This window comes from Nyctereutes procyonoides, unplaced genomic scaffold (genome assembly GCF_905146905.1).
Source record: "Nyctereutes procyonoides isolate TBG_1078 unplaced genomic scaffold, NYPRO_anot_genome, whole genome shotgun sequence".
Taxonomy (NCBI): domain Eukaryota; kingdom Metazoa; phylum Chordata; class Mammalia; order Carnivora; family Canidae; genus Nyctereutes; species Nyctereutes procyonoides.
In genome coordinates this window covers 13,548,748-13,569,048 of record NW_026575037.1, presented here as the reverse complement: position 1 = coordinate 13,569,048, position 20,301 = coordinate 13,548,748, and the positions used below count along the sequence as shown (strand labels likewise).

The window sequence follows — 20,301 nt, the reverse complement described above, 5'->3', positions numbered from 1 at the left end:
TATTAATTATCTTATCATTAGGGAATAATTCCTTACAATTTCCAAATTTCTCTAACCTAAAAGTTTTTCAACTTCCAGTTGCTTGTCTCACCAAGACAGGATACCTTGAGAGATTTATTTGCAATTTCAAATAGTACAATTAGAAAGTGAAGATAGGGATCCCTGGGTGGCGCAGTGGTTTGGCGCTTGCCTTTGGCCCAGGGCGCGATCCTGGAGACCCGGGATCAAATCCCACGTCGGGCTCCCAGTGCATGGAGCCTGCTTCTCCCTCTGCCTGTGTCTCTGCCTCTCTCTATCTCTCTGTGACTATCATAAATAAATAAAAATTAAAAAAAATTTAAAAAAAATAGAAAGTGAAGATAAATAGGAGGAGACTCCCCTCCTCACCCAACAGAGATTTAAGGGAAAAGTGGGGGGATGCAAATCACTAATAAATTTTTTTCAAAAGCTCAAATTCTTTAATTTTAAATGATAGATTGACTTTATTTAAGTGTATTATTTGCACTGCTGCTTTTCATTAATAGTTATTGAATTAACTATTTTTAAAAAGATTTATTTACTCACTTGAGAGAGAGAGGGAGTGAGGGGGACTAGGGGCAGAAGGGGGGGGCGAGAGAGAGAGAGAATCTCAAGCAGACTTCCTGCTGATCTGGGAGCCTGAATTAGAGCTCAGTCCCAGGATCACAAGTTCATGACATGGTCCGAAATGAAGAGTCAGTCACTTAACCAACTAAGCCACCCAGGTACCCCAAATAAACTATTCTGAGTTAGGGATCCCTTGGTGGCTCAGCGGTTTGGCGCCTGCCTTTGGCCCAGGGCATGATCCTGGAGACCCGGGATCGAGTCCCACGTCGGGCTCCCTGCATGGAGCCTGCTTCTCCCTCTGCCTGTGTCTCTGCCTCTCTCTCTCTGTGTGTCTCTCATGAATAAATAAATAAAATCTTAAAAAAAAAAACTATTCTGAGTTAAAGCTAAATAAAAGATTCTGTATCTCTTTCAGAAACAACATCTGACCAAAGTGACATTGAAGGTAGAATCAGAGCCCTAAAGGATGAGTTGCGGAAAAGGAAATCAGTTGTGGACCAGCTGAAGAAGGAACAGAGAAAACGGCAGAAGGAAAGATTGAAAGCCCAAGAAGCCAGTCTGATCAAGCAATTAGAGGTTAGACACAGTAGGAAGAGGGTTTAATATCAAGGCTAATGTATATGTAAAGTCTAAATGTTTTTAATATTGTTAATAAAGTAATGGATTAGAAGTTTTCAGTATTAGTTTGGTACATATTTTAACCTCTTTTTAAAAAATCTGAGGCTGGCTATCTAAACTCTTGCTTAAAATATTAAACATTAAAATAATAAATCTTATGAAGTAGTAAGTAAATATTAAAATCAAGTATTAAAGATTTTTTTCCTGAATAAGAAAGGTTATTAGGCCTATGAAAGATTTATATCCATGCCCTCTAAAGCAAAGAATCATTAGATAAATAATTTTATTTTAAAAAAAGATTAATAATTCTAGCTATTGAAATTATTACTGCCTTTTTAAAAACAATTTGTTTTTTAAGCAGAGTGTTTTTTTAGCACTTTATTAAAGTGATTCTGTACTACTTAAATGGCTCCAAAATGATGATTATAAACTTGACTCTTCTCCCAAGTTTTAGCAGCCTTTCCTGATTCTATCCCAGGCTGGAAACCTGGTTTTGATAAGTTCCTTATTCTATTTTCTCCTATCCATTTGATCACTGGGTCCCATTAATTCTTTTCTTTATAAATCTTCTTGCTTGTCATTTTCCACTCCAACTGCCATTACACTATTTGGAGCCTCATGACCTCTCTGTATAGCCTCTTGAATGTCCTTGTCTCTGGTTGCTTCCCTGTTGCTTGTATACCTTCTGCCAGCCTAGTGTTCCTTAAATGCCACATTCATCATAGAATCAATTTAAACTTCCTGCTCCTCACAAGGTTTCCTTCTCATGGCGTTACCAGGGAAAACCATTCAGCTTCTATATGAACACTTTCAGTAATCAGAAATTTCAAATTTTGAAGGCAATTGATATCATTGTTGGACTTTAGGTTCTCCAAATGTTAGAAAGCTTTTGTTATGTTTAGCCAGTATTTCTGTCCCTGTAATGGTCCTTGTTGTGGTCACACCAAATATGTGTTCCTCTTACCTATATTAGTTTAATCATCAGATATTTAAGTGCCTATTTGTATACCAGGAACTTAGCTAATAACGTCACACATATTCTTCATTTATCCTCAAGCAACAAGGTATGGCTTTACTATCCCTTCTTACAGATGAGGAAACTGAGTTTCAAGGAGATTAGTGGTATTCAGGAACACAGCTCTTAAGTGGTAAAGCTAGGATTTTAATATATCTCTAATTCTGAATTTTGTACCCTTACCATTATGCTACACTATCTTCCACATGGAAAATAAGGCTGTTAACAGTTGTGGAGAAAATAGACATTTACACAGGTACACGATACAGAGAAGGGAACAGGGACTGTAACTTGCACAGATGTTTAGAAGTAAGAAAAGTGACTAAGGTAGAATGGCCATACCAGCAAGATCATGTTGGAAAGTAGTGGGAAACACAATTTAAAAATAAAGATCATGTTCAGGACTTTAGAATCAAATGAGTTTGGACTTCAGGTCAGCAGTCTTCAACCTGACCACACATTAGAATTAACTGAGGAGCTTTTTGAAAAATATGAATATCCAGGCTCACTCCCAGAAGTATTGATTAGTCTAGGATGGGGCCTAGGATTTAAAAGCACTAGTGTAGGTAATGAGGTGCCATTGAAAATTAAATGAAATGCTTAGATTGAAAAGCCTTGCACAAAAATGTTCATTAATGGATATGCCAACCAGAAAGATCTCTAGAAAAGTGCCATAGAATCCATGTCATTCAGCATTTTATTAAGTGGTTTACAGACAAGAGAAAGTTCTGTATTTAGGTTTTAGAATTACAGAATATGTTGGAGAAATACATAATATATAGCATTTCATATACAAAATCATTTGGATTTTATATAATCACAAACATAATGAATCAACTACATTCATGTAAGTATAGCTCTTAGATCAGAATTCAGAGGAAGATAATATGGATAGTGAAAGTTATAAAAATAGGGATTTTAGCCCAAGTTTTAGGGATCTATAGCAATTGAGTAGCATGTGTATATTCATTCATTCATTCTTAATATTTAGTGATAGCCGGTTTGGGACCAGACACTGAGTAGGTATTGAACATACAGCATTGAACAGAACAGATGTAGTCTCAAATAGTGATGTAAAAGTAGGAATTTTAACCCAGAAAACTAAGAAATATAGTAGATGAATTATTGCTTCATAGGTATTAAATGTCTGTAGAGTGGAGACTTTGTCATTTCCTAATTGATTTAGGATTATAGTCACACATTTTGCTTATTATACATAGACTATTTTAAGAAGGATCTATGAGTAACTATTGATAACACTCTAGGGAATGATATGATATTGGGAGAAAGATTTTTTACATTATATCTTCTTCACTATTTGAATATTTTATCATAAAATATACTATTTTCTAATTTAAAATAGTTTTTTAAAATTCTGTATAGTGACTCCTCTGATTTTTCTAAACTTAGTCATATGATGAATTCATTAAGAAAACTGAAGCAGAACTTAGCCGAGATTTGGAAACATCACCAACAGCCAAGCCTCAGATTAAAACACTCTCCTCAGCTTCTGAAAAACCCAAGATCAAGCCCCTCCCATTACACAGGTAGAAATTTGTGATAACTTATCTATATTCTGCCTTCTTTGAGAAAAGTTTGTGAAAAGCATAAGACTTTTTTAGTAGAGCTATCTTTTAAGTAACTGTGAAATTGTAGAAATAAAAATAATGGTTAATATTTTTATTTTCACTAAAGTAAAATTGTTATGTATGATATAATCAGATCAAATGATATAAGGTACAGATTTAAAAATATATTTTGAATTCTGAAATCTGGTGGTTGCAATGAAAATAGTAGCATTTTAAGTTGTTATAGACCTTTTGAAAAGCAGTTTGTCAGTGTTTCTTTTTTTTTTTTAATTTTTTTTTTAATTTTTATTTATTTATGATAGTCACAGAGAGAGAGAGGGAGAGAGGCAGAGACATAGGCAGAGGGAGAAGCTGGCTCCATGCACCGGGAGCCCGACGTGGGATTCGATCCTGGGTCTCCAGGATCACGCCCTGGGCCAAAGGCAGGCGCTAAACCACTGCGCCACCCAGGGATCCCAGTTTGTCAGTGTTTCAAAAGTAAAAGACAATCTGTGACTTTTGACTCAGTAATTCCACTTCTGGAAACCTACCTTGAGAAAATATGGGCTACCAAAAATCTGTGTTATCTAACATCCTTTATCAATATAACACATTGGAGCTTGCTATATCATTGAAACCAAGCATAATAGGATGTTGCTAAAGTTAGAATAGACTGGAAAAATAAAAACTAAATTGTGAAAACCTTGAACTCAGTCATTCTTAGTAGTATCCACTTTACTTTTCAGAAGAGGTGAAGCCTTTGAAGGTTTTTAAAGAAAATATTTAGGAATTTTTTTGTCTGTTACAAAAGTAATGTATACTCATTATAATTAATTTCACATTACCTGAGTTTGAATCCTGACTTCAATACCACTTAGCTATTTAACTTTGTCAGGAAAGTTATTTAATCCCTCTATGCTTTGTTTTTTTTTTTTTTTAGTAGGGATTTATATCCCTATAATAACACCTGGCTAATTAACTTGTTATGAGGGTTAAAAGACAACTTAGAACAGATCTTAGCATACAGTTAGCACTACGTATTAATTACTATTATTATTTTTATTAGAATACTGAAGGAAGCAGTAAAAAGAAGAAAGGCTTAAATTATATACCCGACTACCTCAAAATTGCAAATGTCAACAGTATTTCCTTTTAGGACTTCTTATGCTTAGATTTTTATGTGTATTTTTTCATTGTTATAAACTGTACATTTTGTTTTTAGATTTCTACATAATATACTATTGAATGGTTTTATAGTTTTATTTTCTAGGCTATTGGAGGATTTTAACCAGGGAATGATACAATCACATTTGTGTTCAGAGAGATTTTTCTGACTATTCTATGAAGGAAAGATAGAAAAGAGTAAGCTTGGAAGCAGGGAGAATAGGAGTCTAAACCAGACCTCAAATAATCAGTGATAATAAGAACAGAGGAGATAAATTTAGAAATATTTAAGAAATAGGGGCATCTAGCTAGCTCAGTGAAGCATGCAACTCTTGATCTTAAGGTCATAAGTTTGAGCCCCATGTTGGGAGTAGAGTTTATTTTTAAACAAAAAGAATTTATCCTTAAAAACACTTAAAAAATATTTAAGTAGACTTGACTAATTAAAGTTCTAGATAGTGAAGCAGGAGAAATCTAGAATGACTTACAGATTTGTCTTAGGTAGTTGCTTGAGTCAAAGTTCCATTAACCTAAATGGAAAACCAGAGATATTCTTTTGTGGGAAGTGTATAATTTTCATTTTAGACTAATTGTGCCCATAGTTCACTTAAGGGGAATTATACAGGAAAGAGGTCAGGGTGAGATATATGGGGATGATCAGCATAAAGATGGTGGTTGAAACCATACGTATAACAATATCACCCAAAGAAGATACACATTCAGAGAGAATAAAAGGGAGCCAAGTACTAAATAGGATAAAATAGCATTTAAAGGCATTATAAAGAGAGTAGAAGACAAATACTATAACTTCACAAATAAAGAGAAGGCAAGAAAATGAAGAATGTAATTTTTCCTGTTAAAGAATAAGAAAGGGGCAAAATTTTGAGGCTTATGGCATAATTACAAGCTAAGAGGAAAAAATTAGTTGAAGGACTAAAGATGATAGGAAAGAGAATATACATATAATTGAAGAGTACCATTAATGATCGGTGGAACTGTGTGAGATTTTAGGCAGAAAGAGGTTCAAACAGTCAACTTTGAATAAGGGTGAAGGACCCCCTTTTTTCTTCTTCCTGCAGACAAGGAAAGGCAATTGGGATAGCTATGAATATAGATATATTTGTAGATGGAAAATTTGACAGTAAGAAAGTTCATGCTGGTGGACTCTGTTTTTGTCACTAAAGAAGCAAGATCATCTACTGAGAATGATGAGGGCCAGAAATAGGCTTGATGAAAGTGACAGGATGGGACACCTCCCGTGAAGCAGAAGTAGTTGTCTAAGACTTGACGGCTTTTTGTTACTAGTTAGTGTAATGTCAGCAATACATTTGTTTCTGCTCATTAATTTTTCTGTTTCAGATCTGAAACAGCAAAGAACTGGAAATCACTAACAGAATCAGAACGCTCCAGAGGATCGTTGGAGTCCATTGCTGAACACGTTGGTATGTAACTAGAAAAAAATAATTCTGTATCTACAAAGACTATGGATTTATGCAAATGCCTACACAATTCTACCTCTGTAGTTTTTTTTATTAAAAAATGAATTTCTGGGGATCCCTGGGTGGCGCAGCGGTTTGGCGCCTGCCTTTGGCCCAGGGCGCGATCCTGGAGACCCGGGATCGAATCCCACATCAGGCTCCCGGTGCATGGAGCCTGCTTCTCCCTCTGCCTGTGTCTCTGCCTCTCTCTCTCTCTCTCTGTGACTATCCTAAGTAAATAAAAATTAAAAAAAAAAAAAAAAAAACAAGCTTGTTCAAAAAAAAAAAATGAATTTCTTGGGGATCCCTGGGTGGCTCAGCAGTTTAGCGCCTGCCTTTGGCCTGGGGCGTGATCCTGGGGTCCTGGGATCGAGTCCCACGTCGGGCTCCCTGCATGGAGCCTGCTTCTTCCTCTGCCTGTGTCTCTGCCTCTCTCTTTCTCTCTCATGAATAAATAAATAAAATATTTAAAAAAAATTCTCTACAGGGCAGCCCCGGTGGCCCAGTGGTTTAGCTCTGCTTTTGGCCCAGGGCGTGATCCTGGAGACCCGGGATCGAGTCCCACATCGGGTTCCCTGCATGGAGCCTGCTTCTCCCTCTGCCTATTTTTCTGCCTCTCTCTGTCTCTCTGTGTCTCTCATGAATAAATAAATAAAATCTTTAAAAAAAAATGAATTTCTTAAAGATAGTAATTATTGGGATTTTAAGTTACTTTGATATTTTAAAGTGATTTGGTTATATATAAATTTTGTTAATAAGTCTTTGTTGTCTCAAATTCATGATAAAAACTGAAGCATAAAGGCATTACTCTAAAATGGCTGAATGTATCATTGGTTTCATTAATCAGATTTTATAACTGATTATATATTTTTTAGCCTATACTGTTGTTCAGAATTAAGTGGTCATATATATTTTTTCAATTTAATCCAAAGAAATATAAGAATTATTGAAAATAAAGTATAATTCAATGAGGAAATAAAGCTGAGACATAAAAGCAATGACAAAACAGATTTGAATTCAAAACTTTTAATTCTTGATTTGTTAGCTCATCAAATCTTTTTTTTCCTTCATTTTAACTCTTAAGGTGCTTTATTTGAGGTACCTGGGTGGTTCAGTTGGTTAAACAGCCAACTCTTGATTTCAGCTCAGGTTAGGGTCCTGGAGTGGAGCCCCACATCAAGCTCTGCGCTCAGTGGGGAGTCTTCTTGAAGATTGTCTCTCTCTCTCTGCCCCTCCCCCTAGACTCGAGCTCTTTCTCTCTCAAATCTTTTTTTAAAAAATGCTATATTTGCAGAAATAATTATCTTTTTTCTTGTGTTTTTTTACATTTGAGAGCTTAATTGAATTCCTCAGGAAAATTCATTCTTTTTGAAGTACATATAGAATACTTCCCTTCCTTCCTTCATTGTTTTTCTATATGAAATACGTATATGATATCCATCGTACAGTTCTGATTTTGCATGGTTGAGGATGATCATGCAAATCAATGTCTCCATAAACTGAGAGACATTTTTCTACACTTCATAAGTTAAGACAACACTTATGAAATTATTTCAAACTTTAAATTTTCAGTCATTCTACTGTTCTGGATATTGTTGGTTTAATATATTCTTTTAAAGGAAAAACTTACCTTATACAGTAACCAAAACAGATTATATTTATTGACCAGAGTTTTTCCTAATGAAAATTTAGCTTTTATTTAACCTTTCATTCCTGAAGTTAAAAGATTGTGGTTAAATAATTTTGATATGATTTTTTTTCTTTTCCTTTAAGATGCTGCATTGGCAGGTTCTGAGAGATCAGTACCAGAAAGGTCACTGTCTGCATATGCAAAGAGAGTGATTGAATTGGATAGACAAACAGAAGAACATTTCCAGACTTCGTCTCCAATTCTTAGATCATCAAGAACTAGAGCAGAATCTGGAGATTCTCTGGAAAATGTACCTTCCTTACCTCTTCTCAAAGAATTGAATGTCTCTAATAGAATTCTGGATGTGTCAGATGCCAAGGTTGAGGAAGACTCTAGTCAAAAATCAGAAATACAAGAAGTAGACTATACAAAATTGGAAGAAAGTGTGATTGAAGAGGCCTATTCGAAACAATCTAGGAAGTCTGATGTCTTACTGAAACTAGACCTAGAACAGGGAGACTCATCTGAAATTCTTTCAAGGAAAGATCTTTCTTTAGATTCTATAAATGTTCAGAAAGACTTAGTTAGATTAGCCATTGAAAATCTTCATAGAAAGGAGTTGAAAGAGTCAGATCAAGATATGGATCATAGTCCAAACATCCAATCAGAAAGAGACATTCAGGAACAAAAGAACATAAAGGAAAGGGACTTGTCTTTGTTAGAACATCTTTTTGCTCCTAAAGAGATTCCATACTCTGAAGATTTCGAAATGTCTTCCTTCAAGAAAGACATTTCAGCTGAATTGTACAAAGATGACTTTGAGGTGTCATCTTTGTTGTCACTCAGGAAAGAACCTCAGTCCTGCAGAGACAAATCACAGCCAACCAGGAACTCTACGAGTAGAGCCATTAGCTTTGGCAGTGATGATGAAATCAGTGAGTGCCTCAGTGAGAAAAGCCTTTCTGTTCAGAGCAGTGTCCACTCTGAGAGGCTGTTAGAACTCAAGTCCCCTACTGAACTTATGAAAAGTAAGGAGCGCAGTGATGTAGAGCATGAACAGAGAGTTACAGAAACCCCTTCCTTGGTTTCAGTTTCTGTGGCAGATGAGTTACATGATTTCCACATTGGTGATAGGGTGTTGATTGGCAATGTTCAGCCAGGAACTCTTCGATTCAAAGGTGTGACTAGTTTTGCAAAAGGATTTTGGGCTGGAGTAGAGTTGGATAAAGCTGAAGGAAATAACAATGGAACATATGATGGCATTGTATACTTTGTGTGCAAAGAGAAACATGGTATTTTTGCTCCTCCTCAAAAAATATCTCACATTCCAGAAAACTTTGATGACTATGTAGACATAAATGAAGATGAAGAGTCTTACTCAGATGGACAGTATCAATACTATAATCAAGAACAAAAAGATACAGTGGATTCCAAGTTTGATAAAGAAAAGGATGCAGTTGATTATTTTTATGAGAATTCTCCATCTAGTATGCACAATATAGAAGCCTCACTTGGTAGAAGCCTTAAAATAGAAACAGACAACATTCAGGACATCTCCGGGGTACTTGAAGCCCATGTTCACCAGCAGTCTTCAGTGGATTCACTGATCTGTTCACAGGAAAACAAAAACCTTGTTTCTAGTGCCACAGAAAAGATCTCCATTGCTGTAGAAGACGATACTTTAGATAATACCTTTTCTGAAGAATTAAAGAAGCAACAACAGTTTACAGAAAGGGAAGAGAACCTATATCCCGAGGTGTCAGAGAAGCTTTCTACTCCACTTCTGGATCTTTTAACGAGAGAAAAGAACCAATTGGAAGCCCAACTGAGGTCAACTCAAAGTGAGGAAAAAAAGTCAGAGCAACAGCTAGAAAGAGTCTCTTTACTGACAGACAGTTTACTAACAGTCTTTGTGAAGGACACAGTCAATCAACTACAAGAAATCAAAAAATCTAGGAATGAAAAAATCCAGCTTAGCAATCAAGAGCTTCTTGATGATGATCAAAAGAAAGTTCTATCCCAAGCCCTATCCCCAGATCTTGAGGAACAGTCATCAACTGTTCCAGGTTGCTTCTTAAGGTCTGAATTGGAAGATGAAAAAGAAGAGATTTCTTCACCAGATATATGCCCCAGACCTGTAAGTATTTTATCTAGACAGAATGTCAATTTAACAGCTCTTGAGAGTTTTTTTTGTGACGTGTTATTTGATAAAAATCACTAGTACTAGTTTTTAAAGGCCTCATCGCTGTTTTCCTGTCTGAAGTATAATTGTCCTCTGTTATGTCATGAGTGGTCACTATAGGGTTGTCACAGACACTAGCAGCTTTATGCTGGATTGATGACCCTTGTTTGCTGTCCACAGGTTAGAGTCCCTTCCAGGATTCACTGAACAGATTTATTTCCTGGAGCTTTCCAGTGGTTCTCAATCCAGTTCATTTTGCCTATGAAATAATTTGTCCACCTAGCTACTCAGTCATAGTTACCCTGCAGATATTAGCAGTTGTGATGTTGATTCTGATAAAACTGAAATATATCCACTATGACATATACTCAGACCATCAGCTTACTTAGGTGCCCATGGACATTTGAACAAAAGTAATGATTTTGAGTAACTTGAGATAACAGATAATCACCGAAGGTGAGAAATTTTGTATACCATTAACATACCCCAAAGATAAGAAAGTCCCTCAGAAAACAATGATAAATCAAAAAGAAAAAAACAACTAATCAATAAACATTGTATAAAAATTCAAGTATAAGGCTTATGTAAGCACAGTTATGGGAAACCAGGTAGTTTTTTCTTAACTTGTTAATTGGCAGCCACCATATTGTTTTTATTTTGCTTATAATAGAGAAGTAATAAATATACAAATAATATATTTGCTTTGTCTTTAAGAAAAAAAAACCCAAATGAGTGATCTGAGGTCACTAAATGGTGGTCTATCTGAATGGTTCCAATTCTGTAGGAGAGTCCAGTATTTGGTGCCAGTGGGCAGGAAGAACTTGCGAAGAGACTTGCTGAACTTGAGATCAGCCGGGAGTTCCTGAGTGTGTTAGGAGATGATCAAGATTGGTTTGATGAAGACTTTGGTTTGAGCTCTTCTCACAAGATCCCCAAAAATAAAGCAGAAGAAACAATTGTACCTCTAATGGCAGAACCTAAAAGAGTTCCCCAGAAGCCATGTGAAACACTATTGGCAGTCCCACATACTACAGAGGAAGTAGAAATTCTGGTACATAATGCAGCAGAAGAACTCTGGAAATGGAAAGAATTAGGTCATGATCTTCATAGCATCAGCATTCCTACAAAACTGCTTGGCTGTGCCAGTAAGGGTCTAGATATAGAAAGCACTAGTAAAAGGGTCTACAAACAGGTATGTAACATGGAACGATAATTTAATCTTTGAATTTATTTCCGTTGTCTGAACTTTGGATTCTCAGCCATTTTGTTTTACTTTTCTCTTTCAAGGCGGTTTTTGATTTAACAAAAGAGATTTTTGAGGAAATATTCGCAGAGGATCCCAACTTGAATCAACCTGTCTGGATGAAGCCATGTAGAATCAACTCTAGTTATTTCCGACGAGTGAAAAATCCAAATAACCTTGACGAAATCAAGGTAAACTGCAAACTAGACAGTATCTCCTCTTTTGACTTGCTATTCATTTATGCAGATCTATAAATGCCATGAAAACAGATACTTTTCTGTGTTATTCACCCTCTGTCCTCAAGGCCTGTCGCATAGTGGGTATTGAATAAATGTTTGTTGATTCATTGAATCCATGAGCAGTGGAGGGACGGGGTGAGAGGGAATCCTGAATTCTCAAGTTTTTGCAAAGCATAGTTTTAACAGTCATTTCCTGTGTGTGTGTGTGTGTGTGTGTGTGTGTGTGTATAATTTATAAAATTTAAGTTCTAACATTTAAGAAAAAATTAGGAAATAGGGAAATAAATTATTGTGATTCATTGGAGTTTTAGGTAAATTTTTGGTGACTTAGAAATAGATATTCTAGAATTACACGTGAAAAGATGTCATATATCAAACATGCCAGCCCTAGACAGGTGTTACCTTTTCATCTTTGATTTTGGAGGTTTCAGATTAGTAATGTGGTTTTGAAATATGTGGGATAGTAATATGATATATAAAATATATTATTATCTAAGAAGCCTCTGAAAAGATTAAGTACCCTAAAGCTACAGTAACTCCCAACAAAACTTTAGAGTCACAATGATAGCAGTTCTCTGCCTCTTCACATGTACAAATATATATATAAATATATTTATATATTTATACCCACAAATACTATATTTTATAATGCAAATTTATTTTATTAATTTATTAATAACAATGAATAAGCTGAAATAAGATAAAATACCTAATATTATATCTATATCTGTAATACCTGTGTATGTATGTGTGTGTGTGCGTGTGTGTATACACACACACACACACACAGGTCATATAACAAACAAAGGTTATATTTCCAGTATAGTGCCTCTCAGACTGTAATGTGAGTATGAATCATCTGGAGATTTTGTTAAAAATGGAGATTCTTATGCAGCAGATCTGGAGTAGGACCTGAGATTCTGCATTTCTAACAAGCTCCTTAGTGATGTAGCTTCTCTTGACCCTAGAACCACTCCGAGTTGCAAGGGTCTGGAGTTGTATTTTGCAGACCTTATTTGATCATGGAAAGCTGATTTTTTTCCCTACAGATAGTGTACCTCCAACTATAGTTGATCCTTGAACATTGTTGGCGGTTAGGGATGCCAACCCCCTACTCAATTGAAAATCTTTATGGAGAGTCTACCAGAAAGCTTACAAGTAACAGTTAACACATACTTTGTATATGTATTATATACTGTATTCTTACAATAAAGTAAGCTAGAGAAAAGAAATGTTATTAAGAAAATCTCAAGAGAAACTACATTTATGGTACTGTAATGTACTCAATTGAAAAAAAATCCATGTGTAACTAAATGGACCCACAAGAGTTTAAGAGTCAACTGTACTCATCTTACTGGTATATTTTTCTTAAAATCATCAAAGATTAGAATACAGTAAAGAACATATACAATATTCTGGTGTATAATGTGGAGGCATTGCCTAAACAATTTAGTCTTTTTTTTATTAAAATGTAATTACCATATAACATTAGTTTCAGATGTACAACATAATGATTCAGTATTTGTATATATTGTGAAAAGATCACCACAAGTCTAGTTAACATCCATCATCACATATAGTTACGAATTTTTTTGTGTGATGAAAAGTGTTAAGATCTATTCTCTTAGCAACTTCCAAATATACAGTAACACAGCATTAACTATAGAAAGCTTTTGAAAATATTTTGTACTCGTAGAACACCAGTGATGTTTATGAGATGCATTATATGCTTACATTGAAGTTAGGCAAACTATGGCCCACAGGCCAGTTCCAGCCTACCACCTGTTTTTATAAATGAAGTTTTATTGGACCACAGCCACACCCATTTGTTTAAATATTGTCTATGGCTGCCTTCCTGCTATAAGAGCAGAATTGAGTAGTTGTGACAGAGACCCCATGGCCCATAAAGCCTAAAATTTTTATAGTTCGGCTCTTTACCAAAGCTTGCTGACTTCTGCTTAAATTGAAGTAAGTAGCACCAAAAAAAAAAAAAAAAGTGCAAAGATTAATTTTTTTAAAGATTTCTTTATTCATGAGAGAGAGAGAGAGAGGCAGAGACACAGGCAGAGGGAGAAGCAGGCTCCATGCCGGGAGCCTGACGTGGGACTCGATGCCAGGACTCCAGGATCGCGCCCTGGGCCAAAGGCAGGCACTAAACCGCTGAGCCACCCAGGGATCCCGCAAAGATTAATTAGATTTTTAAAAAAAAACTAAAATGATTTTCAGCTTTAAGAAATAGAATATCAGAACCACCTGGAGAGTTTTTGTTTTTGTTTTTGTTTTAAACACAGGTGTACTCCATTTCTTTCAGCCCTCCAAAGTTAATACATCCATTAGTAAGAGAGTGTATGTGTATAGTGGTAGAGTTCGGAGACTCATTGGTTTGAGAATCTTCTCAAATTATTCTGATTCTTAAATGTATCTTTTCCTCCATTAAGGACATTGTTTTTTAACAGAACTGTAAAAAGTAGTAAAAACCCAAATTTATTAATAACAAAGAACAAATAAGTTGAAAGAAGGCAAGGCACATAATATATATCAACCATCATCAGAATGCATATGTCAATATAACACACTGTGATGCTACCCACCAATATTCATACTGAAATAGCGTTTTGTAAAGTTTTTTCTAAGGGTGATAGTTTAAATATTGTTAGTAAAACTATCATGTTTTTTATACTGAAATGTTGATTAATATTTTTTTAATTCAACAAATTCAGTCATGGTGCTTTAGAATAAACTATCCTAGCCAAAGCCTGTACTTTGCTCACATGGCATTGCCTCCAACATTTATATGGAATTTTTCAGATGCAGAGATTATTTTATGCTTCTGTTAGTAGTTTTCCCAGCTTGAAGTTAGCCAGTGGTAGTAGTTCTTGGGTAGAGGGGACTCTCAAGTGATTTTTCTTTGCAGATTCATCAATGAGTTTTACTTTTATATGTTGTGTAAAAACAAAAATTCTTTAGTGAATAAGTCTGAGCATTTGGAATGCTTGTGTCTTCAAATTGCTAAGTGGAACTGTAAGTGGGAGAAATTCGTATGATCTTTTATTATAAATTCTATATTCTTAGCACAAATCTGCATCATAAGCACTAAATCTCAGGAACTTTGTTGTTTTTGTTTCATTCCCTCTTATTTTCACAGAACTTCATAGCCACAGAAGTACTCAAGTTGTTTAGTCTTAAAAAGGAGCCAAACCACAAAACAGATTGGCAGAAAATGATGAAATTTGGAAGAAAGAAAAGAGACCGAGTGGATCATATCCTGGTCAGTGTATATAACTGAAATATTTTTTATTTTGACTGTCTCTTCTAAAATCAGAATGTGATTAGATTCTAAAAAGAAAGAGAAGAGGTGGCTGGGTGGCTCAGTTAAGTATCCTCCTCCTGGTTTCAACTCAGGTCATAATCTCACAATTGTAGGATCGAGCCCACCCACATCAGGCTCTGTGCTCCGCGCAGAATCTGCTTCAGATTCTCTGTTCTTCACGTTCTCTCTGTGTCTCTCAGATAGATAAGTGAAGTCTTTTAAAAGAGGGGAAATACAATTGCTTTTAAGTCTATGATAGTAAAGCCTTAAATCTTTCATTTGCTGCATTTCTGCCCCTCAGTTTTAGGACTTGCTTTCTTTTGAACTTGATAGATCAATATTTAACTTAACAGTATTTTGTGGGTGTGGAGAATTTGAGAAAAAGTTGAGTGGATGCAAAGTTTAAGGTACTAAATTAAAAATAGAAAGAGACCAATAAAGATTCTGGGGCCAGATGGCCTGAGTTTATTTATTTTTTTTATTTTTTTGATGGCCTGAGTTTAAATACTTGTTCTGCCACTTACCTGATGTGTAATCTTGGACAAATTGTCTAACCTCTTTATGTCTCATTTCCCTGTCTGCAGCCTACCAATACAGTTATTAAGGAATTAAAATGAGTATTTATATATGTGTGTATAGAAGAATTCCCTGTATATAATACTCAATAAAAACTAGTTGTTACTATTTTGCCATTATTATTATTATCCAGAGCTTTAGCTGGATAAGATTTATTCCATTTTGCAGTATATTTCTCTAGCACTAGAAAAATGTTTATCAAGGTGCCTGGGTACTCAGTTGGTTAAGCATCTGACTTTGATCTCAGCTTAAGTCTTGATCTCAGAATCATGAGTTCAAGCCCCACATTGGGCTCCATGCTGGGCAGGGAGCCTACTTTAAAAAAAAAAAAATGTTTATCACACCAAAAAAAGAAAAAGGAAAGTAAAAAAAGGACTTTTATTCTTTTCTTTCTTCCCTAAAAGAATGTTAAGTAGTAGCAAACTTTAGGAAATGCATTACTTGATTCAGGTTTATCTCTAAACATTTTAATTCTGAACTTTCAGTCTTGTTTATATTTATATTCATATGATGAAAAACAAGTTTAATCCTTAAATTAATCAGTTTTCCCCAAGTATATGTCTTCCCATTGCTTCATTGCTCAGTAACAACTATACTAGATAAACATTTATTTAATAGCTTGCCATTCTTTTTCATGCCTTTTTTCATGCATGAAAAGAACACACTATAAAACACAGTAATTATATGAGGTAGGAAGGAGTCATGTTATTCTGTTTTATAAATGAGGAAGTTTAAACTCAAAGATATTAAGTGACTTGCCCAGCAAATGAGAGCCAAGATTTTAACCAACTAGTTGTTCATAGATCTTTGCATCTCAAGAATGTGAACTTGTTCTCATATTTCAATAGTGGCTTAAAGTTTGAGTTATTGTTAATTTCCAAGATGTTGCTTCCAGCACTTCTGTAGTAATTAAAGGGCGCCTGGGGTAGTTTGGTCGCTTAAGCATCTGCTTTCAGCCCAGATCACGATCTTGGGGTCCTCAGTTGGAGCCCTGCATGATGCTCCCTGCTCATGCTCTCTGTCACTCTCTCAAATAATTTTTTAAAAAAGATTTTATTTATTTGAGATCAAGAGCACAAGCGGGGGTGAGGAGGGGCAGAGGGAGAAGGAGTAGCAGATTCTCTGCTGAGCATGGATCCCAGCCCAGGTCTCCATCCCAGGACCCCAGGAGCATGACCTGAGCTAAAGGCAGAGGCTTCAACTGAGCCACCCAGGTGCCCCTCAAATAAATAAAATCTTAAAAAAGAAGAAGAAGAAGAAAGCATGTCAAGAAACGTTCATTTATCCTTCTTTTTATCCTTTTTTTATCCTTCTATCAGTTAACTTGATAACATCCTCTACCATCATCTCAGTGTAAACATTTGAATCAAGAACTGTACTAATTAAGGGCTAATGTGACAGTAGTAAGCAAGACAGGTATAGATCTTGTCTTCGTGGATTTACAGTTTGCTGTCAAAAACTAGCCATTTGATATATAATTTACACAAGTGTGTAATTCTAAATTAAACAATAAAAATAAAGGAATACAGAGCTGTTGTAAAAGCATAAACCAAAGGAAACTGATCTAATAAGGATGGTCAAGGTAGGCTTCCCTGAGGAGGAGACATTTGAGCTGAGATCTTAAGGATGAGTAAGCATTACCTGAGTTCTAAGATAGAAGAGCATTTCAGGGGGAGCAAACCACATTTGCCAAGACCTGAAATGAGGAGGAGCTTGGATTTGATCTGAAATGTTAGTGGTTGGAAGTGGCATAAGATAAAACTGGAGGGGTAAGATCTGCATCCTCCAGTACTTTGTAAGTCATGTTAAGGCTTTTGGATTTTATGATGAAAACAAACTTAAGCTAGAGAAACTATAAGACCAGATTGGCAGTTTTAAAAATGCAAGGTGAGTGGGACACCTGGGTTAAGCATCTGACTCTTGATTTCAGTTCAGGTCATGATCTCAGAGTTGTAGGATTGAGCTCCCCACTCAGCAGACAGTCTGCTTAAGATTTTCTCTCCCTCTCCCTTTGCCCCCCCCCCTAAAAATAAAAATAAATCTTTTAGTTGTGTATTTTTCTAAATATGTATATAATATATGTATGTGTATGTATGTATATACTGGGAGAATTCTTCAAAAGAACCAAGTGTGTGGAGGAAGAAAAACCAGGTAGAAGGATATTAGCCTATACAGCACAGGTGGCTGTTGTTTATTAAAGCAAAACTTCTTAGATAAGTTTATCTTGAGCATGTCAAAGCAAATGAGGAAACTAGCATAGTGTGCCAGTTCAAAAGGACACAGAAAGTGAAGACTTACTATATCCAGCTTCCAGCTAGTTACAGACAGCTTTTACTTCACAAGTATATAAAAATGTCATCTTAATAGTCCAAGGATTAAATATATTGGAGGGAGAGGCAACAATTTGGAAGCATCCTCAGACTTGAATTATTAATCCGAAATGACAAGTAATATATCTCACAAGTGAAGAGTAAGCAGATTGGTTTGTGACCCTTTATTAGATGTACCAAAAAACAAGAAACTGTCCTTGGACAGCAAAGGCTTTCAACAGTGCCATATAGGATCACTTATATAGAAACATCTGTCTCTCCAGCAGTTCTCAGAAAAGTCTCAAATAGCAAACAAAAATTTCTTTAGCTAGTATAAGATTATTATAACTTTGTTGAAGGTGACATCTGTATGTATAACAATTCAAGAGATTTAGGAGTTGGGAAACAGTAACAATATATATTATGTGTATGTCCCCTTTGCTGGTCATAAAATACTTTTCACTTTCCTGCAGAGAGATGTAATTTGTTTCATGAGTTCACTCTTTTTTTCTCCCACTCTTCTGAATGTGTAGCTAAATGGTACTGCTAGCTTCTTGAGTTAATTATTAAGAGATGCTTAATAAACTCCTCTCCCACAATTATATAGCCAACCTGGCATTTGGAGATTCTAATGTTTTTGCACTCAATATTTTTTTAAAGATATGTTTATTTATTTTGGTGGGAGGGCAAGAATGGGGGAGGGCCACAGGCAGAGGGAGAGAGAAATTTAAGCAGACTCCATGATGAGTGCGGAGCCCATCTCAAGACTAGATCTCATGAGCCTGAGCCAAAACCAGGAGCCATTTAACCGTGCCACACAGGTGCCCCTCAAAACAACAATTTTTTATAACACTCATATGAACCAAAAGTTCTTCCCTTAGTACAAAAGAAAAATCGTGTTTATTATAAAATAATCATGCTCATTTTAGAGAATTTACAAAATATTGATAAAAGAAAATCATGATAATCTCAACATCTAGATAACTCCTAATATTGTGATGTATATAGACTTGGAGTCCTTTTATACACAAAATTTTTTTAAACAAATGAGATCATTGTCTCTTTTTTTGTGATCTGATTCTTTTTACTTAATAAAATGAACATTTTTTATTCTCACTAAATGTTCCTCTATTTTATATCACTTTTAATAACTTTATGCCATTTTATTTTCCTGGAAATAAGTAATCCACTAAATGGATGTACCATTATTTTAACCAATCAATAATTTTTTTGCTTTTTTAAACAACAGTGTTGTGATAAATATCTTGCAGTATGAGATTTTTGTACTTATTGTCAATAATTTCCTTAGAGTAAACTCCTAAAATAGAATTACTGATTAAAAATATATGCAGAATGTTAAGGCTTTCGTATGTGTTATCAAAGTGTTCTCCAAAAAGGTTGTACCAACTATACATACTCACCAGCAAGATAACAAGAGTAGAGTTTCTCGCCTTTGCCAATACCTAGCTATTACCAGTTTTTAAATCTTTATCAAAAGAATTAGCTGATTTTGCTCTTTATAATTTTATTATTAAATGTGATTAACTTTTACCTGTTTATTAGCTATTCTAAATCTTTTGCATGTTTAATTATTAAATATTAATATTAATAGTATATAATGTATTATATATTATTAACATTCTTAAATATTCCAAAATTACAAAAAAGAACAGATAATGGTATAGAACCCCTTCCTCCTCTTCCACTGAGTCCAGTTTCCACCATCCTAAAGTATGAACTCATAATCTCATTAACTTAATGTAAGCTCTGTCTTTGTCTGCAAATGTCTTTATTTCAGCTCTTACTCTTGAATTATAGTTTACTTAAGTATTGAATTCTAAGATGATAGTTCTTTTACTTCAGCAATTTGAAGGTATTCTTTTATTGTAATCTGACCTCTCTTGTTGGTCTTGAGAAATCTGCTGACAGTCCTTTATGGGGAATCTCTTTTCTTGTTAGTTTCTATTGAAGGTTATGTGTGTGGTGTTTGTGTGTTCATTTTATAAATTCTCTGGATATGTCTAGATGTGGATTTCATTTTATTTTTCCTGCTTTGGACTCACTGTGCTTATTAAATCTGTGGATTCAGGGGGGATCCCTGGGTGGCTTGGTGGTTTGGCGCCTGCCTTTGGCCCAGGGCGCGGTCCTGGAGTCCCGGGATCGAGTCCCATGTCGGGCTCCTGGCATGGAGCCTGCTTCTCCCTCTGCCTGTGTGTCTCTTTCTCTCTGTGTGTGTCTTTCATAAATAAATAAATCTTTAAAAAAAATAAATCTGTGGATTCATATCTTTACCCAATTCTGGAAAATTCTCAGCTATTGTCTCTTAGAATATTGCTTCTCCTTAAGTCTCCATTTCCCTGTGGCACTTCTCTGGACAAGTTCTC

At 35.3% G+C, this 20,301-nt stretch overlaps 1 protein-coding gene across 3 annotated transcripts in view; it reads left to right on the top strand.

Annotated features, from left to right (window-relative positions):
* Window positions 1-20,301, top strand: part of CEP350 (centrosomal protein 350) — a 151,001-nt gene that overhangs the window by 118,932 nt on the left and 11,768 nt on the right. For all 3 annotated transcript variants that reach the window (XM_055319114.1, XM_055319115.1, XM_055319113.1), the window contains exons 31-37: window positions 1,001-1,161; window positions 3,629-3,765; window positions 6,310-6,392; window positions 8,202-10,195; window positions 11,025-11,432; window positions 11,528-11,674; window positions 14,868-14,990. In XM_055319114.1, the coding sequence (XP_055175089.1) occupies window positions 1,001-1,161; window positions 3,629-3,765; window positions 6,310-6,392; window positions 8,202-10,195; window positions 11,025-11,432; window positions 11,528-11,674; window positions 14,868-14,990 (3,053 nt within the window). The remainder of the gene's footprint in view (window positions 1-1,000; window positions 1,162-3,628; window positions 3,766-6,309; window positions 6,393-8,201; window positions 10,196-11,024; window positions 11,433-11,527; window positions 11,675-14,867; window positions 14,991-20,301) is intronic.